Below are 15,450 nucleotides of genomic sequence, written 5' to 3'. Positions count from 1 at the left end.
GTGTAATGTAGCCAAGTTTGCGGATGATACAAAGATGGGTGGGAAAGCAAGTTGTGCAGAGGACTCAAAGAATCTGCAAAGGGATATAGACAGGCTAAGTGAGTGGGCAAACATTTGGAAGATGGAGTAGAATATGGAAAAGTGTGAGGTTATCCACTTTGGCAGGAAAAATAAAAAAGCTAATTATTATTTAAATGGAGATTACAAAATGCTGCAGTTCAGAGGGACCTGGGGGTCCTTGTGCATGAAACACAAAAAGTTAGCATGCAGGTACAGCAAGTAATCAAAAAGGCAAATGTAATGTTGGCCTTTATTGCAAGGGGGTTGGAGTATAAAAGCAGGGAAGTCCTGCTACAACTGTACAGGGTATTGGTGTGACCACACCTTGAGTGCTGCGTACAGTTTTGATCTCCTTATTTAAGGAAGGATATACTTGCATTGGAGGCAGTTCAGAGATGATTCACTCGGTTGATTCCTGAGATTGGTTGAGCAGGTTGGGCCTATGCTCACTGGAATTTAGAAGAATGAGAGGTGATCTTATTGAAACATATAAGATACTGAGGGGGCTCGACAAGGTAGGTGCAGAGAGGATGTTTCCCCTCGTGGGGAAATCTAGAACTCGGGGGCATAGTTTCAAAATAAAGGGTCGCCCTTTTAGAACTGAGATGAGGAGGAATTTCTTCTCTCAGAGGGTCGTAAATCTGTGGCATTCTCTGCCCCAGAGAGCCGTGGAGGCTGGGTCATTAAATACATTTAAAGGTGGAGATAGGCAGATTTTTGCAAGATAAGAGAGCGAAGGGTTATGGGGAGCAGGCAGGGAAGTGGCTTTGAGCCCAAGATCAGCCATGATCTTATTGAATGGCAGAGCAGGCTCGAGGAGCCAAGTGGCCTATTCCTGCTCCTACTTCTTATGTTCTTATGACTGTATACCACTGTGCCGCCACCTCCGGTGAGTCTGTCCTGCCAGTGGAACAGGATATACCCAGGAATGATGATGGAGGAGTCTGGGCCAGTGGCTGAAAGGTATGATTCTGTGAGTATGACTATGTCAGGCTGTTGCTCGACTAGTCTGTGGAACAGCTCTCTCAATTCTGGCACAAGTCTCCAGATGTCAGTGCAGGGTCGACTGGGCTGGGTGTGCCTTTGTCGTGGGCGAAGTCGGTGCCGAGTGGTCTGTCTGATTTTATTGTTTCTTGTAGTGGTTTGTTACAACCGAGTGGCATGCTAGGCTATTTCAGAGGGCAGTTAAAAGTCAACCACATTGGACACATAGGGCAGGATTTTCATTGAGCCGTGGAGGCGGGATTGGAGGCGTGTGGGGGGTTAAAATTGCAAAAACTGGACCCCCCCCCTCCCCCCGGCCTGGTTCCCGACTTCAAGCAATTTTAACTCGGGCATGTTTGATGGTCCCAACTCCGTCCCGCATCCAACAGGCAGGGCTGGTCGTTAAGGGCCTTAAAAAGCACTAAATGACCTCTATAATTCTATTTTAAAAGGCCCTTGCGATTTTAACCCTTTTCCCACGTGAAACACGCCTGGTGGGAAACACGACTGTGAAACCTGGCGGGAGCACTATTGGATTGCTGACTATCAACTGCAGGTCAATCATTAAAGAGGAGATTTGATCAGCCTTCATTTGCAGGTGGCAGGACTTAGTGGTCTCATGTCTGGGGCAACTTTTAGAAGGTTGGAGCCTGACACCCATCTCCAGTGTGACCTCCTGGGAAACCCCTCTCGTCACCTTCCCTCAGCGCTTCCCTCAACTGAGGCATATACCAGAAGCATGGGAGTCATTTATTTCCTTCCCATCTGGGCATTAGAGGAGCTTGAGCACCAGCCGCGCGCGGCACCAGCAGAACCAGGAACAACAGCACCACCAGCAGGAGCGCCAGGCTGCTGCTCACCCACCTGAGGCTGCACAGGCCAGAAGGGGCCAGCGCCTGGAAGCCCGTCGGCGCAGGAGATACCCCCCAAACAGGGTCTACAGACACAGGGTCAGCTATCTCAACATGTCTGAGCAACAGTGCCAAAGGCGGCTCCGACTTTCGCGAGAGGTAGTGAGTGACATCTGCGCAATGCTACAGCAAGACCAGCTGCCCAGAGGACCAGGTGGACAAGCCTTACCAGTGGCCGTCAAAGTCACCACCGCACTCAACTTTTGTGCCTTGGGCTCATTCCAGGGATCAGCAGCAGACATCAGCGGCATCTCGGCAGCCACACACACTTGCATCACGTAGGTAACCGATGCCCTCTTTGCTCTCGCACACAATCACATCCATTTCACCAAGGATTGAGAAAGTGTCACAACGCGAGCGGTTGGATTAGCTCATCTGGCAGGCTTTCCGAGGGTGCAGGGCGTCGTTGACTGCACACGTGACCCTTAAGGCACCCCATCGCAATCCAGGTATTTTTGTCAACCGCAAGGGCTTCCACTCCCTTAACGTTCAGCTGGTGTGTGACCACAAGGAGGAAATTTTGCACGTTTGTGCCAAGTACCCTGGCAGTTGCCATGACGCCTTCATACTGCACCAGTCTAGTGTGCCTCAGCTATTCAGTCCGCCAGACCAACTTAACGGATGGCTACTTGGAGACAGGGGCTATCCCCTGAGGACGTGGCTAATGACGCCATTGAGGAGACCATCCAACGAAGCTGAGGAGAGCTACAACCCCAGCCACATGTCTACCAGAGCCATAATCGAGCAAACCATCGGTTTGCTGAAGATGCGCTTCAGATGCCTGGATAGATCAGGTGGAGCCCTGCAGTACTCAGCAGCCAGGGTCTCCAGAATCGTCGTGGTTTGCTGTACACTCCACAACATGGCACAGCGTCGTGGCTTGCAGATTCCTGAGGACCAAGTGACTCCTCGCATATCCTCCTCAGATGAGGGGGGCAAAAACGAGCATCCTGCAGAGGCCCATCAACCAGCCGCAGCATTACACGAGAACATTGCTGCCCAGGATGCAAGGAACGCACTCATCCTGGCCAGATTTGCTTAGCCTAGTCAATCAAACACTTTTGCCTCGCAGCTTCTTACTAGAGCATTGACAATGGCCAAGAACCGGAGGATTCCTAGCACTCTGACCACCATACCGACAGTTGCAAGTATGCCTAAGCCTTCAATGTGGAAGTCCCAATAGCGAAATGACAGACGATACAGCTGCAACATCTGCCATCAGAAATTTTATGTACAATAACGAAGTGATGGCATTTTTACAGTAAACACAAAATTGCACCCAAGTGACTACCCTTGTGACTATTTGTGCAGAATTTTCCTCTTACGCGTGCTCCTACGTGGCTTCAGCAGATGTGGAGGCCCCTTGCTCACTTTCCTGCTGCTCCTGTCTCAACACCTTTGGCGGGCGTCCTCTGGGGTGGCGAGCCTGTGAGGGCTTGTCAACAGTCTGCTGCTCCTGCGGCTGTGCAGGGGTTGAGGCGCCTATCTCACTTGGGTGTAGACTCCGGTGGGGCTCTGACCGAGGGCTCTGCAGTGGCATGGAAGTGAGCGTGCTTGGAGAGGAGCCCCCACTTCCTTGAGGTCTGCCACCAACCTCCCTCTAATGGATCAGGTCCCCCTCAGCGCCTGCAAGTGGCTGGAGAGCACCTTGCTGCACATCAGGGGGGCCATTGGGACCCGTATCTGCAATGGCATCCTACTCAGAAGGACTTCCATGAAGGTCTGGTTTCTCTGTTCAATAGATGCCCATCGCTCAAGAGATGTCATTCTATTCTGAACAATGACGATGTTTTCCATACCCTGGCAACTAAGCTCCTCCATGGCCGTAGCCATCCTCTCCTCTACGGTAGCCATCCTTTCCACGGAGGTTACCATCCTTTCCGTGCTGATGCGTTCATGCGCCAATGACTCCACAAAGGCTCTGGTCATGTTCGCTATGGATTCCTCCATTTGCTTCACACTCGCAGCGACCCTAGAAACAAAACCTGCCAGAGACTCTTGCATCTGTGAGTTCCATCACCGCTGATCTCGTGGATGGACCCAGAGGCAGAGGGTCGACATGCTGCTGAGCTGAGCTGAAAGAGTCGTGCGGCCTCCGACTAGGACTCTCCACTGCTGTCGTTGTCTCCACAATCTGCTGATGCTCACTTGTGAGCTGTGATACACCAGGTGACAACACTACTCTATGTCCCGAAGGTCCCACCAAGGTGCGAGTGTCTGCGCTGGTGCTGGGTGCGCAGATTTCTGGTGACGCTGCACCCTCAGAGGTTGCAGCTTCCTCTGAGGAGTCTGGCTGCTCAGCCTCTTCTTCCTGGCTAGCGGGGGGATGGATGCTTGTGATGGTCCTGTGGGGGAGTAAAGGAAAGAGTCAGAGATGTGATGCCAAGGCTACATGCACATTGCTTTTTGCAGATGCTCATAAGTCCATCTGTTAGAGCTTCATAATCATTATCAGCGACTCATGCAATGTCAAAGAGAGAGATGGGAAACTTTTCTGTCACCAGCTTGTTGTGTTGCACCCGTCTGTCCGTCCCCCACATGCGCATCATCCTCCAGTCCCACTATTTCGAGTACCACCTCCTCCCAGGGGGTCAGGTGGACTACTGAGGCTGTCCCTCCTCCTGTCCTCACTCGCTTTTGTTGTGAGCTCTCTTTTCCTGCAATGAGGGAGACAAGTGGAGGTTGAGTGAGAATGAAGGAGTGAGTGTAGAGATTGCATAGCATAGATACTTAGAAGGAGACAAAGATGGAGTGAGGTGCCAAGACCAAGGGCCCTCCCTGTGTGTTGTCAGTTGTTTTCATAGCATCACAGTGATAGTGAGTGTGAGGGCTGCATAGTGGAATAGTTATGTGAATGTGACCATAGAGGGGGAATGGGTAAGGGTGCATGGATGTCAGTGTCAAGTGGGATGTGGAGGAAGAGATTGCTAAAGCTGAGTGCTGGTGAGGAACGGCAATGGGGGTCAGATTGAAGGTGATGGGAAATTCACACTCACTTTTCCAGTGCGCCGAAGGTCATGAAATCTTTTCCGGCACTGAATCCAGGTTCGTTGTGTCACTCCCAAGGAGTTGACCTCCTCAGCCACCTGCATCCACACTGCCTTAGTCTGCTTGGGAGGCCTTTTCTTCCCCGATGAAGGGAAGAGCACCTCCCTGTTGGCCCTAGCCCCATCCACCAATGCCTGCAGGGCCACCTCGTCGTAATGAGGAGCTGATCTGGGCCTCCCGCTTGTCATCTTTCCTGCAGGTCCCTTCTTACACCAAATGGAGGAAGCTTGGAAGCCTGCAGAAGCAAGGCTTGCTGTGGACCTTAAAACGCAGCAGCAATGATGACGTCATCGGAGGCGATTTTCAGTCATGAAAAACCCATTTACCAAGGGTTCCCACACGTTGGAAATCAATTGGACAATTAAGTTAAAATTGCATCAATCTCCACAGCCATTTAGATATGGGTGGATAACATGAAATGCGGATAACACGACACCATCCTGCACCCGAGCTAAAATCCTGCCCATATAGTCTGGAGTCACATATAGGCCAGACCAGGTAAGGATGGCAGATTTCATTGCCTAAAGGACATTAGTGAAGCAGATGTGTTTTTACGACAATCCGGTAGTTTCATGGTCACCATTACTGATACTAGCTTTTTATTCCAGATTAAAATTTAAATTCCACAGCTGCGGTGGTGGGATTTGAACTCGCGTCTTCGGATTATTCGTCCAGGCCTCTGGGTTACTCGTCCAGTAACATAACTACAACGCTACCGTTCCCGTCTCTGCTCATCTCCCACGATAATACTGACTGCAACTTTGTGTTGGTTAGTCTTGAACTCTTTTCAGTCCTAATTTTTTCTCTGTATAACTCTCATACTTTCTCAGTGTTGGCTTTATAACTTTTGACTTTAATTCTTTCGCTTTCTGTGGTCCTTCCCTCAGTCTCAGTTTTCATCTGTACAACTCCCACTCTGTATAATTGGCTCTGTGGTAGCATTCTCACCTCTGGGGGAGAAGTTTGTAGGTTCAAGCCCCACTACAGGTTCCAGCACATAATCTAAGCTGATGGTGCCGTACTGAGGAAGTGCTGCATTGCCAGAGGTAATGTCCTTCTTTTGGATGGGAAATTAAACCAAGATCCTGTCTGCCTGTTCAGGTGGACATAAAAGATCTTCAAGCTCTATCTGAATAAGAGCAAGGAGTTCTCCTGTTGTCCTAGCCAGAATTCACCACTCAACCAATACAACCAAAATAGATTTACTAGCTATTGATCTCAATGCTATATGTGCAACCTTGTGCACAAATTGGCACCATATTTGCCCTTTTAACAATGATTACACTTCATAAGTAATTCAATGGCTGTGAAGTGTTTTGGGATGTTCCGAGGATGTGAAATGTAACTCTTCCTCGCAAATGCCGAACCCCATGACCCCAATCATCTCAGCCCCAGGGGTTCCTCATGGCAGTGTCCTCGGCCCAACCATCTTCAGCTGCTTCATCAATGACCTTCCCTCCAACACAAGGTCAGAAATGGAGATGCTCGCTGATGATTGCACAGTGTTCAGTTCCATTTGCAACTCCTCAGATAATGAAGAAGTCTGTGCCTGCATGCAGCAAGACCTGGACAACATTCAAGCTTAGGCTGATAAGTGGCAAGTAATATTTGCACCACACAAGTGCCAGGCAATGACCATCTCCAACAAGAGAAAGTCTAACCACCTCCCTTGACATTCAATGGCATTACCATTACAAATCCACCACCACCAACATTCTGGGGCTCACCATTGAACAGAAACTTAACTGGACCAGCCACATTAATACTGTGGCTACAATAGCAGGTCAGAGGCTAGGTATTCTGCAGCGAGTGACTCACTTCCCAACTGTCCAAAGCCTTGCCACCATCTACAAGGCACAAGTAAGGAGTGTGATGGAATACTCTCCACTTGCCGGGATGAGTGCAGCTCCAACAACATTCAAAGCAGCTCGATACCATCCAGGACAAAGCAGCCCGCTTGATTGGCACCTCACCCACCACCTTAAACATTCACTCCCTCCACAACCGGCGCAACGGGGCTGCAGTATGTACCATCTATAAGATGCACTGCAGCAACTTGCTAAGGTTTCTTTGACAGCACCTCCCAAACCTTTGACCTCTACCACCTAGAAGGGCAAGGGCAGCAGGCGCATGGGGACACCACCACCTCCAAGTCACACACCATCCCAACTTGCAAATATATTGCTGTTCCTTCATCGTTGCTGGGTCAAGATCCTGGAACTCCCTACCCAACAGCACTGTGGGACTACCTTCACCACACGGACTGCAGCGGTTTGAGAATGTGGCTCACCACCACCTTCTCAAGGGCAATTAGGGATGGGCGATAAATGCTGGCCTTGCCAGCGACGCCCACATCCTTTGAATGTGGGCGTCGTTGGCAATGAATCACTCTGCATGTTGAATCAATTGCTGCAGAAGTTAATTCAGCTCATTGCCTGCCAAAACCATTGAAACTTATATAGCACGACAGAAGATTTCTGCTAAATCTTTGATAACAAATTGCCAGTGCTAACTTTCAGATCATCTATTTCTGTGTTAGCACAATCACTAGACATTTTAAACATATCTTAACTTTATGCAGAACAAGGTCACTTAACACTTCATTGTAAAATAAACTGCAATTTTTTTCTCCCCAAACACTATCTCTGTCCTTCAAACATTAACAGGAGGAATCCATTGACCAGACTTGATGTGCAAATTCTATTGAAATGATTTTTAAAATTTGAGCTGTCACAACATAATGAAGAAATGAATGCAAAGCCAGAAAATATCCACACAAAAATCATATTAGAAACAAAGAGCAAAGTTTGTACAAATTGGACATGGATCAACATATTTAGGTTAAAATGGAACTAATTAGGAACTTGCAGGAAATTGCTGATCCAGAGCTGTAGCAGACCTCCGCCATCTGATGGTGAAATGCACTCCAGAAAGTCACATGCAATCATTTAATGACTGCATCATCTGGCTCCACTTGACAAGTTATGTTGTTCTTTAAACTTTCTGACAGTTGGGATGGACAACGTAATTTAATTCTGGAAATCTAACTAAAATTTAGGGTAGGGTCTCATGCCAGAATTTCTTTTTAGGTAGCTGGATTGGATACTTAGGGTACTTTGAAGTGCTCATTCCGAAAGTCGTGGAATCATCCGAAAATCATGAGGGCTTGTGCGACAGGTGTAAATCAATAAAATTTCTGCTAAAAACTGTAAATCAAATCTAACTGCATGACATCTCTGATTTAGTGCAAAAACTGGAAAAACTGTTCCCAACTGCAACAGACAGACATAATATTAAGGTCAACATTCGCTTCAGTGAGGCAATAGTCAGATTTCCTTTGTTAGTGTTCAAAATTCTCTATTTATCTACCAATGAGGAACTAGCGCAAAGAACTGAACCATCAGCCCTGCAAATTTCAAACAGCTGAACATAGTGACAATACTGGCGTAGCATCATAGAAAATATAAGAGAGCTTTGTCTGCAAGAGGGTGACTCACCAAGGCAGAAGGCCTTCAGTAAATCCAAAGTTTTGTCAGAATTAGGTCCTATTTTGCAACTCTGGCATCTACCAAGTTGCCACCTTACCAAACACATCTCACTCTGCATTACTTCATAGTGAGGTTCTATTGCAGAGAATAATGGATAGCTAATAATAAATTCCAAGACTGTAACCTAGTCCAGAAATTCAGATTACATCATTCACCACAAGAGTGACACTCAGCAATTTATAACTATCACCCACATGGCCCGATTGAATTACACTCAATGATATGTAAATTTAAAAAAAAACTATTGTGGTCTTATGTGACAGTCTGGAATATTGGGTTCATTTTTGTGCTGGTATCAGTTGTCAGTGAGCTCCATGTTGTTAGTGTGTGAAAGTGTTTACATGCAGGAATAATGATTGCAGCATCATAACTGCAAGCTGAATTCAGGAAGAATTTACATTTGGTTACCAGGAAATTCTATACCCAATACATATAATGAGGAACAATTTGGAGATCTGCTGGCTAAACCTTCTCATGTCCATTATATGGACATTTATTAATTCTAAAGTGCCAGAACAATCAAATAGCATGTTGAAGTAAACAAGGCAACATTGGAGCCTCCGGAGCCAAATGGTCAAGATTGCTGCCTGCCAGAAATCTCAGTCTGCCCATACTAGCCAGCAAAGCAGTTGTGTGCTTGCTGGCCCGTACATGCTTTCCCCATCCATTTGGGGATGGTATGGCAGCCAGAAACGGCAACAAATCATGGCCTAAAACAATTGAACTTTTGGATGTATAGTTGCTTTTTTTTCCCTGTTCTGTCTGGAACATAAATGTTTTCCACAGCAGCAAAATACTGAGGTACGCCAGTAAAGAACAGTTTTAAAGTTGGTTCTGCAACATAACCACATCGTAAGAACTCATCTTTCCACATTGACACAGCTCATCATTGCTGGTCCAGAGCTGCAGCAGACCTCCGCCGTCTGATGGTGAAATGCACTCCAGAAAGTCACATGCAATCATTTACTGGCTGCATCATCTGGCTCCACTTGACAAGTTATGTTGTCCTTTAAACTTTGACAGTTGGGATGGACAACGAAATTTAATTCTGGAAATCTAACTAAAATTTAGGGTAGGGTCTCATGCCGGAATTTCTTTTTCATGCATCCTAAACTCATGAAGAAAGTCATAGAAATAGCACAGGTTTTGACCACAATCTTTCAAACATCATTGGACATGTATGTTGTACCAGAGGACAGGAGGGCTGCTAATGCAAAACCTCTGTTCAGAAAGCAATAAACCAGGTAGCTATATACCAGTCAGACTAACATCAGTTGTGGGTAAGCTTCTTTACGCCATAATGCAAAATAAAATGAATACTCACCTAGAAAGATTTGGGTCGAATAAGGATAGCCAGCATGAATTTGTAAAAGTCATGCGTACCTGACAAATTTAACAGCGCTCTTAGAAGAAATAATGGAATGTACGGATATTGTGTAGATGGACTTTCAAAGGGTGCTTGGTAAGGTGTTGCATAGGAAACTTGCTGATAAAATTAAGGTGCACGGTAGAATAGAATGTGGCAACATGGATAGTAAATTGATTAAAGGACAAAAACCAGACAGTAGTAAGTAATGGATATTTTCAGACTGAGTAGTGGTGTCCGTCAGCGATCACAGTTGAGACAACTGCTCTTCATAGAATCATAGAATGGTTACAGCACAGAAAGAGGCCATTCGGCCTGTCAAGCCCGTGCCGGCTCTCTGCAAGAGCACTTCAGCTAGTTCCACTCCCCTGCCCTTTCTCCATAGCCCTGCAATTTTTTCCCTTTTGAAAGCCACGATTGAGTCTGCCTCCACCACACTTTCAGGCAGTGCATTCAAGATCCTAACCACTCGTCACGTAAAAAGGTTTTTCCTCCTGTCATCTTTGGTTCTTCTGTCAATCACCTTAAATCTGTGTCCTCTGGTTTTCGATCCTTCCACCAATGGGAACAGTTTCTCTCTATCTACTCTGTCTAGACCCCTCATGATTTTGAACACCTCGATCAACTCTCCTCTCAATCTTCTCTGCTCCAAGAACAACCCCAGCTTCTCCAGTCTATCCATGTAACTGAAGTTCCTCGTCCCTAGAACTATTCTTGTAAATCTTTTCTGCACCTTCTCAAAGGCCTTCCCATCCTTCCTGAAGTTCGGTGCCCAGAATTGAACACAATACTCCAGTTGAGGCCGAACCAGTGTTTTATAAAGGTTCATCATAACTTCCTTGCTTTTGTACTCTATGCCTCTATTTATGAAGCCCAGGATCCCGTATGCTTTTTTAACCACTTTCTCAACCTGCCCTGCCACTTTCAACGATTTGTGCACATATACCCCCAGGTCTCTCTGTTCATGCACCCGAGTTAGAATCGTACCCATTAGTTTATATTGCCTCTCCTCGTTCTTCCTACCAAAATTTATCACTTCGCACTTTTCTGCGTTAAAATTCCACCAGCCTGTCTATGTCCTCTTGAAGTCTATCATTATCCCCCTCACTGTTCACTATATGTCTAAGTTTTGTATCATCTGCAAATTTTGAAATTGTGCCCTGTACACCCAAGTCCAAGTCATTTTTATATATGAAGAAAAGCAGTGGTCCTAGTACCGACCCCTGGGGAACACCACTGTGTACCTTCCTCCAGTCCGAAAAACAACCGTTCACCACTATTCTGTTTCCTGTCACTTAGCCAATTTCGTATCCATGCTGCCACTGTCCCTTTTAAAAAATATATATATAATAAAATATATACAGGAGACTTTGGTTTATCCAGAGGTTGTATGTCCGGAAACCTCAATCTACCGGCAGAAATCAGGAGCCGTTTTGTTGGTTTTTTTTTCTTCTCGTGGCTCTTTTTCCAACAGTCAGGCTCTGGAAAGTCTCTCTGAAGCTGTTGCTAAGCTACAGAGACGCTTCCAAGGTACGGGCCGACTGTTCAGAAGCTGTTGCTAAGCAACAGTGTTTGTTGTCAGATACGGAGATGAAAACCTCCGTGTGCTTCAACATTAACGCTGGTATGTCCGGCAGTTTTGATGGGACGGCAACAGCTCGGTCCCGTCGGTGCCGGATATAACAAAGTTTCCTGTATTATAATCATATTTTTTTATATAGAGCTGGACTTGGGTATAGAGGGCACAATATCAAACTTAGTAGACAACATAAAAATTGTGACCATGGTAAGCTGTGCAGCAACTTGAAGAGGTTGTAGACAGGTTAGGTGATGAGGCAGATAGATGCCAGATGAAATTTAATGGGGAAAAATGTGAGGTGATCTATTTCGGAGGATGAAGGAGAGACCATATACACTAAATGGTAAAACATTAAAAAAAACAAAGTCGAGGAGCAGAGACACTTGAAGTTTTATGTATCTGAACCTTTAAAAGTGGGAGGACAAGTTGACAAAGCTGTAAGAAGCATTTGGGATCCTAGGTTTTGTAAATGAGGCATAGAAGTGCAAAGAGGTAATGCTAAACCTATGCAAATCATCAGTTCGGACATTGTTCGAATATTGAGTCCCGTTTTGGGCAGCTTGCTTTAGGAACAACCTCCGGTTTCCTCCCACAGTCCAAAGATGTGCGGGTTAGGTTGATTGGCTATGATAAATTGACCCTTAGTGTTAGGGGGATTAAATACGTGGGGTTACAGGGATAGGGTGGGATTTGGTGTAGGGGTTACGGGGATCGGGTGGGATATGTGTCGATGCAGGCTCGATGGGCCGAAATGGCCTCTATCTGCACTGTGGGGTTTCTGTGATTCTGTGATCACGGCCATAGAGAAGGTCAGATGAGATTCACTAAGAATGAAAATTGGGCAATTTCTAAAATGAGCAGCTGATCTACAACGCAAGCTTTACCCCCAGGTGGCAATTTGAAATTCTACCCCAGTAACTCCTTAAATCATTCCCCCTCCCACTGAGATGATCATGGTTTAAAAAGCACAAAAGAAATGACGAGAGAAAAAAAAAATATCATCATGAGTAATTCAACTTTAATTCTATTTTGTTTTACTGGTTGATTTTAAAAAAAAGTGTCCTGAAGATGATGCTAGCTTGTTAACATTACATTGGAAGGTCTTGATGTGTACTAAACAACTGATAGCCAATGGTTGTAACATTTCATTTCATTGTGACACTCTGTAACACGAGCTTTTTGTGCCAATAGTTTTTGGCGTTTTTGGTTTGAACACATCAGGTTGGCTCAGCTGGTAGCACTTTCGCCGGAGTCAAAACGCTTTCAATCCCCACTCCAGCACTTGAGCACATAATCTAGGCTGGCATTTCAGTGCAATATTGAGGAAGTGCTGCCTTCGTGGCAGTACCATCCTTTGGATGAGATGTTAAACCAATCCGTCTGCCTGTTCAGCTGGGTGTTAAAGATCCCATGGGTCTACTTGGAGAAGAGCAGCAAGTTGTCTAAGCGTCCAACATTCCTCCCTTAACCAATATTGCCACAAAAACAGATTAACTGATCATTCATCTTATTGGTATTTGTGAAAACCTACCACATTTGCCTACATAAATAGTGACTGCACTTCAAAAATAATTCACAGTATATGAAGTGCTTTGGGTCAACTTGAGGGAAGTGTTAAAGCACTACAGGAAACTTTCGATTAACCGGCCCCTAAATAACCGGAAATGTCGGTTAACCGGCAAAATTCAGGAGTCGGTTTCAGCTAACTTTTATAACTTTTATTACTTGCACAGCAACAAATTGAGGAAGGCAAGGGTTTGGCTGCAGCTGTTGCTAAGCTACAGAGACGCTTGCAACTTGTGGACGTTGTTCTGAAGCAACAGGGTTTGTTGCTTCATACGGAGCTCTAAGGTCCGTATCTTTCACTATAGCGTTCGGTTATCCGGAATTGTTGCTGAACCGGCACCACATCGGTCCCGTCCGTGTCGGATACCAGAAAGTTTCCTGTATATGAAAGAGAGTTCTTTCTTTACAGTAAATAAGTGTAGAAAACATACTTAGTTAAAAAAAAATTGTAACCTGATGTTGAAAGATCGAATCATACTTGAAAAGTTATTTTTTGTGCAACCAGCGGATTTACAAAAAAGGGGAAAAGTATACACTAGCAACTCAAACGACGGGAATAACTCTAAAGGAGGAAGTGAAACGGAAGAAGTGCTTCAAACTCAAGTAATAGTTTTCCTATCCAATGGCATTTCACTTTGAAAGAAACTTTCGATATGCTCACTAATACTTGAAACTACCCTGAGGAATTTGTTAATCTTTTTAGTTTATATATGTAGAACATGTATACCATATCATAATTAAAAAAAAAAGGCTCAATGCTTCTAGTGAAACACTTGACTTTTGTAAGATGATATAATTACACTCCTGGTCCAAGCTTTAAAGTTTTATTTTCTTAAACAAAGGATTAAAAGAGAAAAAAATATGATCGACCTCAATATAACCTCAGGAGTGTGTTAAACTCTTGTAACCCAATCTCAGCCAGCTGTTATCCTCTGTTTAAAATATGGCTGTCACCGCATACTTTACTGAATACTTTTTTCAACAGACACAAGAGTAGCATTTAGACAGATACATGCAAAACTCCATTCACATGTGAGGAAGCACCTGAAGACTTAATGCCCAAGATTTAGGTCATAACAAAATAAAACTGAATGCATGCAGTAAGGGCCAGCAGATCATAGTTACAATACAAAAACTATGACAAATGCTAAAAAGCTTTGCTGAAGTCCTTTTGTTATGGGTCAAATAGCTATCTCTTTAACCAAATAGGGTGAATTTTCAACGTCAATACAGCACTATTCATTTCAAGCCTAAAATATAATTGCAGAGCGGCCAATATTTATTATTGAAATTAATGGAGGAACTAGATGCATTTCCTCAGGATTTAATGTCAGGGAGCAAAAATGTGTGATTATAGTCTAAGAAAGCAAATAGAAAAAAACTTAATTTCTGATAACAGCCACTTTTCTCACTGAAGCACAACTCAAAACTAAATGATACCTTAAGTGTTAGCCTGGCTCAATTAGTAGCAATACCGTCACTGAGACAGAAGATTGTGGTTTGAAACTCTACCCTAGGACTGCAGCACATAATCCAAACTGAAACTCCACTGCAGTATTGAAGGAATGCTGCATTGTCCTTCAGATGAGATGTCTGCTTGTTCCATTGGTTCAGGGGACGTAAAAGATCCCCTACATGATTTGAAAGGAAGCAGGGAGTTCTCCCAGTGTCCTGGCCAATAATCTTCCTTTAACCACCACTACTAACAAATTAACTGCTAAACCAACTCATTTTCCCATCAGTAGGACACGGCTGTGCACAAATTGGCTGCTGTGTTTGCCTACCAACAACTGCATTTCAAAATAAACTTACAGGATGTGAAGGGCGTTTGAGCATTCCAAGACATCACAAGGTGTTAGATCAAGTTTTTTTTTACCTTATATTTCAGCTTCTACACTATTAAAATGTGGGTTTGCAGGCAGTGGGAATTACCTTAAAAAAAACAAAGAGTTAGGTGTTCTCTTTAAAGAACCATCTATTAAATGACAACAGACAACATAACACAAGTACCTTAACTATTTTTGTAATTGTACTAAAAATAGCTTTGAAGGTAGCAATTGTATTTATCAGAATAATTATCAGAAAATGGAGAAATGAACTTCTAAAAGGTACACCTCCATCCCCCACCAGGATGGCCTGAGGGCGCTCCGCTTCTTCCTTGAACAGAGGCCCAACCAGTCCCCATCCACCTCCACCCTCCTCCGCCTGGCTGAACTTGGTCTCACATTGAACAACTTCTCCTTTGACTCCACTCACTTCCTCCAAATCAAAGGTGTTGCTATGGGAACCCACATAGGTCCTAGCAATGCCTACCTTTTCGTGGGATATGTGGAACACTTTGTTCCAGTCCTACACAGGTCCCTCCCTCACCTCTTTTTCCAGTACATT

General features: G+C 44.9%; 1 protein-coding gene across 4 annotated transcripts in view; it reads right to left on the bottom strand.

Annotated features, from left to right (window-relative positions):
• gan (gigaxonin) overlaps positions 1–15,450 on the bottom strand; it is a 125,233-nt gene that overhangs the window by 49,241 nt on the left and 60,542 nt on the right. Inside the window, exons 10-11 of one of the 4 annotated variants that reach the window (XR_015078849.1) lie at positions 14,939–14,994; positions 13,353–13,440 (exon numbers count right to left, since the gene is read on the bottom strand). The exons of 1 other annotated variant lie outside the window; for it this stretch is intronic. Coding sequence is in view for 2 of the 3 variants with exons in the window: in XM_085991748.1 (XP_085847874.1) it covers positions 13,362–13,440 (79 nt within the window). In the remaining variant the exon portion in view is untranslated. Of the gene's footprint in view, positions 1–13,199; positions 14,995–15,450 lie in introns of those variants that run through there. 2 more of the 4 variants (XM_085991748.1, XM_085991749.1) reach the window with 2 other exon arrangements.

This window comes from Somniosus microcephalus, chromosome 6, assembly GCF_052327205.1.
Source record: "Somniosus microcephalus isolate GS21.2 chromosome 6, FLI_Smic_1.0, whole genome shotgun sequence".
NCBI classification, from domain to species: Eukaryota; Metazoa; Chordata; class Chondrichthyes; order Squaliformes; family Somniosidae; genus Somniosus; species Somniosus microcephalus.
This window is presented reverse-complemented; position numbering and strand designations above follow the sequence as displayed.